The sequence below is a fragment of the Calonectris borealis genome, chromosome 3, assembly GCF_964195595.1.
Source record: "Calonectris borealis chromosome 3, bCalBor7.hap1.2, whole genome shotgun sequence".
Classification (NCBI taxonomy): Eukaryota; Metazoa; Chordata; class Aves; order Procellariiformes; family Procellariidae; genus Calonectris; species Calonectris borealis.
In genome coordinates, this window is record NC_134314.1 from 95176069 (window position 1) to 95182068 (window position 6000).

At 41.5% G+C, this 6000-nt stretch overlaps 1 protein-coding gene across 1 annotated transcript in view; it reads left to right on the top strand.

The window, feature by feature from the left end:
• GLP1R (glucagon like peptide 1 receptor) overlaps nucleotides 1-4256 on the top strand; it is an 87388-nt gene extending 83132 nt beyond the window's left edge. The window contains exon 13 of the mRNA XM_075146805.1: nucleotides 3803-4256. Within this exon, the coding sequence (XP_075002906.1) occupies nucleotides 3803-3970 (168 nt within the window). The 3' untranslated portion in view covers nucleotides 3971-4256. The remainder of the gene's footprint in view (nucleotides 1-3802) is intronic.
• The last annotated feature ends 1744 nt before the right edge of the window (nucleotides 4257-6000 follow it).

Sequence of the window (6000 nt, forward strand, 5' to 3'; positions counted from 1 at the left end):
GGAATTGGAATCAATGGAAAAATGTTCTACTTGTGTCGTTGTGGCCAGGCTGGAGTCAACAGAAAAGCAGCAGGCATCCTGAATTAAGCTCTGCAGGAGGCTGTTCACTTTTGTAGCTTGTGGGTAAGATTTTGTTTAAGTGAATGTGTTAATTGTACTGCTTACGGAAGTCAGAGGTGGGTAGCAGCAGGCTTTACTCAAGCATAATTAGAGAATATTTGTTTCAAATCCCTTGTACAGCTTTACAGGTGTACTTTAATCCTGAAACGCAGCACCGTCTGCTGGTGCATCGTGTATTTATTTTGATTCACTTTGGCCTTTGCTCATACATCCTCTGTGCAGCTGCGGCCAGACCCCTCATGAGTAATGCCCAGTAATTTCCTCCATGTGATACAAGGGCAAAGTTACATCATAGCCCAAACTTTACTACAAAGCCCGAAACAGGTAGGCTTGTGTCATTTGAGGGAACTTACTGTGAAGTAGCCCTCCTACATTTCTAAGAGGTCCTCCAAATCTCTTGTTGCTATCGTTCTCTTGCCTTTGTAATGTAATTCGTAAAATCTAACCATAATGTGCTCAGCTTCACAGAAAGCTGACAATCTAGGATGAATTATTTTGCTTGTTCCCACTTTTGTTAAAAGAAGGGAGAAGGATTTTGTCAAGCCCAGTCAGCAGCATCCATAAAATAAATCCATGTAAAGAGTTTGATTAGGTCAAGTCTCTTCTATTTCTTTCCTAAACTATATGAGAAATTTTTCCTAAACTGAACGAGAAACTGTTTTTCTTCTGGCAGACTATATGTGCCTGAAGATTATCCTTGTTTGCAATATGGTCCATATTTTTATTTTTGTCTATGACTCATTGACTCCTTTTCTTTTTCATTAACCATACAGAATGAAAGTTTTTTGCAAGTCCTAGTGCCAGATCAAGAGTAGAAGTGAAGCTAGAAGTGATATTAATGTCCTTTTCTAGTATCTACTTATGGAAAAACATAAAAATATGTTTATATTTCAGTCATATTTCACCTGAAAAATTCTGGATTTTCTCTGATACTGCTCTGAAGCCAACAGCAGGGTCTCATCAGATTGCCTGTTATCACCAATGTTCTTTGCAAAATGAGCTGGGCTTAATATGACCTGTTTTTTTGCAGTTAGCGTTGCTTTCTATAAGAAATATTCTAAACCACAGAGATGCTGCCTCTTTCCACCAGAATTAGTTTAAGCTGGTTCAGGTTTCATTCTCTGTAGTCTTGCTTATCCTTTTTGCCTCCTTCCTATCACAATAGAAGTACACTTCACTGTCTTCTACCTTAAAGAATCTGTCCTGACTCCAGGACTCCTGAATTTTTTTAATTACTGCCCAATCTTCCCTTTTTCTTTTAATTTCTTTTCATTCTCTATACAGACTATCCATTGAACTTCTCCACCAGCTCCATTCCATCCTACTTCAGACCTACTTTCCTTTCACTATGATTTGTTGAGATGTTTTTTTGCCAAAGTTTAACTTTTTTCTAATCAGATTCCAGATTCATTGCCACACCTCAACATCCTTGCCCATTAGCTGCATTAAGCTCAATCAGCTGCTGTCTGTGAGAAGTCTTCTCCATCTTTATCCTCCACGACCGACTTTTCCAAGTTCTCATACCTCTTCCCTTTCTCTTTCAAAATACTGTACATAAAAATTTTCCTTTTTCCCCTTTCTGATGGGAGCTTTGTTCTTGGTTCCCTTTTCCCTGTATAGCTTATTTCTGGGGAATCTTATCCACACATGGAAGTTACTAGGCTAATTATTTTGCTGAAAGATCTGTAGATCTACTTCTGTGCTCAAGAACTGCCTCTTTACAAAATAAATCTTAACCTATTCCCTCGGTCATACATTCACAGCTTCAACATGGACAGCAGAGCTGCCCTTTACCCTTTTCCTAACCTCTGGAGAGAAAACTAATATTCTGTCATTCAGATCCATTCCTAAGACATCATCTCTGATACAGTCTTTAGTTCAGGTCTTCCCATTCACTTCATCTCAGTCTTGCAGCCTGTTTGTATCATAGCTCAAGGATACAGCCTGTCGTGTCCAGCTGGATTGAAGACTCATTTCCTCCCTTTGACTGATTCTAAGATATCCATTTCTATTGCTCATTGATTCTGTCAGTAAGCGCAGTCACGCTTTCTTTCAGGATCTGCCTGTAAATGTGTACAACTGCTTTTTCCCAGTGCTTCCCATTAAACCAGCTGCTTTCCATGCCCACAAAAGGTACCAAGTACTGGGGTGGTAACACGATCAGTTCTTCTCCTGCAGGCAGTATGATCCCTGCATTTCACTGTTTCCTTTTCTGTCTTTATCAGGCTGTTCTCGCTCATTCTTCTATGCCAAGCTATCCCAGACACACTGTCTTTTTCTGGTGTCTTTGTGCAGCTTTTGACACAATGACCCACCGTTATCACGGTAAAATACAAGCTTCTATCTCAGCAGCTTTGGTTGTGATACTGGAAGGACAGATTCTGTTGTCAGAGGCAGAGATGCAGCTGGTTCCCACCAGGACAGTATTCAGTACAAGGGCTGTAGCCCAGAGCTGACAAGCACTGCTAGAGGTAACCACCATGGGAAGACCACGAGTTATATAAGGCTTTGCTCCTTTTTTAGGGCTGCCTCTCAGATTCAGTATTTCACAATGAACAAGTAGAGAAGAAAGACATACAGCAGCTGGTTCCCTAGGAAGTTTCCCTCAGAGTATGAAGGTTTCAGCAGCTTGGGTATGATGACAAGCCTACGTTGGAACTGCCATCAGTCTATTTAGTCTCTTGGTGGTCAGTACCGGACCCTAAAAGGAAACAAAAAGGAACTCTCCAAAGAAGGCTCACTTGAGTGGCCCGCCTTAGTGAACTTACTTTCAGGCTGAAGTACACACCATAATGAATTGATTACTGCATTTGCACTCCTGCCTTTTTCTAGAGTAAAAAAGGTTCAATTTTATGTCCTCTGCCTTATGTGTTAAAAGCTAATGGAGGTTCTTTCTTCAGTCAAGTGGCAAGAACTTTCCCATGGAACAGGAAGATCTAAATTCTGTTCTTGTTTAGCAGTTACAAGACCCTGGATAAACTTCCAAATGAGTACAGAGGTTACACAGTTTAACCCAGAACCTGTGACTGGATGAGCATATTTTGTAGCTTTAAAAAAAGCTAGTATCTGGAATGAGATACTGTAATTGCTATTTAAAAGGGGGGGGTGGGGGGAAGTACAGTCTTTAACGTGCTTAATTGTTGTTTTTTCAATTCTGAATACATCTTCATTTTTGTATGGAATAAAAAACCAGTAAATATTCAAAGAACAAAAATAATCCAAGACATAATATTGTTTAAATCAAACCAGAAGTTAAAACAGAACTCTTAAGAATACCTGTGGTGACAGTATGAGCAGGAAGCCAGTCTTTTCAGTCATTTCATGGCTGGTAAGCAAAATCAACATAATTGTTAGTACTGGTAGGGCATACAGTACATCCAGTATTGCAGCTGAATACAATTTAGAATAAAGTAATGAAGATAAGATTTCCTGGTGCATAGAAGAGCTTTATTTCTACAAGTAAAAGTGAATGCTGTCATTATTTTAAATATGGAATACCCTACAATGGACTAATGAGATAATTGGATAATTTGGAGCAATAATATTGCAGGTTTAAAGCATTGCCAGCTTTTCTCAGTAGTATGGTATCTTTATTTTTTCCTTGCTCTTTTCTAATGGAGTCATTTAAAGATCTGATTAGTTCTACATTCATTCCTTTTGTTTCCTTCTTTGCTTCTGTTAGGTTCAGATGGAGTTTCGGAAAAGCTGGGAGCGCTGGAGATTGGAACATTTGTATGTCCAGAGAGATAGCAGTATGAAACCTCTGAAGTGTCCGGCCAACAGCATCAGTAGTGGAGGCACGGTAGGCAGTAGTGTCTACGCTGCCACTTGTCAGGCCACATTCAGCTAAGATTTCTGCAGGTGAATCAGACTGAGAACAATGAACTGTATAACATACCTGAAAACCCTTAAATACCCAAGCAAGTGGCTTAAGTATGCCATCTCCAGCAAGAAACTTAAGCATATGCTGCTCATTGCCTGCAGGCTGTTGGACAAAGGTTTCTAGGGAAAGCAATCTGCTAATGTAATCAACACATCAGAGGAAAAATTGATCACGTCTAAAGTAAGTTAAAAGAGTTTCTTCCTCTTTGCACACAAGGCCTCCAGGTGTCCAAAACTTAAACATAGCATTGATCCAGTCTGAAACCACAGGGTCAATGGCTTATTACTGTTGAGTGGGCGAGCTGAGTGATCGACTGATTAAATTACAAGGATACAGAATATGATTATTGCCAAAAAATACATTTAGACTTTTATGGGGATAGGGTAAGGTGCTATCACCAGTTTTAGAAAAAAAGACCTTAGTAGGACACAACCGGTGTTTCAGGGAAGAATCAGTTTTGTAGTAAGAGTTTCCCAAAGCTAAAGTTGAAAATATGCTTACCTCTTTTCTGGGTAGGTGAAGAACAGCATCCTGAAGATCTATCAGTACAGCAGGTAGCGTGGTGTACATTTCTCAATGCTCTTTTTAAGCTTCACTTGAAAGAAAATAAACCAAAACCAGTATCTGGTAGGGGCGTCTTCTGCTATTAACAGGTGCATGTTATCGCTATTGACACAGATGGAAATATCCCCTGAATGCACAGCCCTTCCGTTTTTATATGGTACTCTGCCTCTCCAGTTGGCAGAGGTGTTAAGAGGGACAGGAAAATGACTTGTGCTTCAGGAGGACATTTTCTTTCTAAGCTATACTCTGCTTCTTGTGGGTGCAACCACACAGAAGTCAGCTTGTGGCCGCAGCTGGTCTTACCGGACTTCACCTCTTCGGAGGAGATTCGGTGGTTCACAGAGTGGGCTCACTTTTGTTTCTCCTCCAGCCTTGTTCATTTTCTCCGGACAGGGGACGCGCGCAAGGTCCTGCACCGACGGTGGCGGCTTCGGGCAGGCTCGGGTTCAGCACGGAGGACAGCTCCCGCCTCCCGCCCCCGCCGGGGGGGGCTGCCTGCCGCCGCCGCCGCCTCCTCCTCCGCAGCCTGCCCGCCATCAGCGGGATTCAAAAAATCCCCCCCAAAACACTATCCTAAACTCAGCGAGCTTTTGTCTGTTTGTTTAAGACCGCGAGCCCTCTTGCAGTGAATGCATCTGCACTGCTAATTATGTTACCCTCCCTGTTGTTTACAAGAGTTGCTGGGGAAAGAAAGCAGAGGTACCTTTACAAGCAGGATGCGATCCATTGCATCAGTTAATAACAAGCTTTACATATCTTTACTCAGCTTAGTTATTCGGGCTCCCTTTACAACTCTGAGAATATCCCTGTCCATAGCCTTCTTGTAATAAGTAACTTCCGTGGCATAGCAGGTAGACTACTCAGCAGAGATAAAAGAACCTATTTTCAAGTCCCTCTTTGCACTTGCATTTACATCCCCCTTTGTCAAGAAAAGTGGACTGGATATTCTGGGATGTAATTCAGCATCTTTCCTGCCTGAAGCTAGATTGCTTTGCATGGCATTATTTAATCATTGTATTAGAATCCAAATTGCCAACAGGGTGGATTAGTTTTGCAGTCATCAGGTTAGCATTGAATTAGAGAGGATGGGTTACCTTCTTCTCCTATAATGCTTATAATTGAGCTCCAGGGGGGGAAGTCAGACATTCGCGGAAATCCACCACAGTTCTCAGGCTGGCTTATGTACGTGTAGCATGCGGGCTTCTACGTGGGCCATTTCCAGGCCATCCCTTCCTAACATTGGTTGCAAAGCTGACCTTGGAAAGAAGCAGCTCAGGTTCTTCTGTAAATTTAATAACTTAGCTTCTATGTTGTGTGACCATCAGTACAATACCTGACTAGTACGTGCGTATGTTAACTGCTGTCCTGCAATTTAATTAATTTGCTTCCTGTACGTAGCGAGTATGCTTGATGTTTCTACTTAATATCTACCC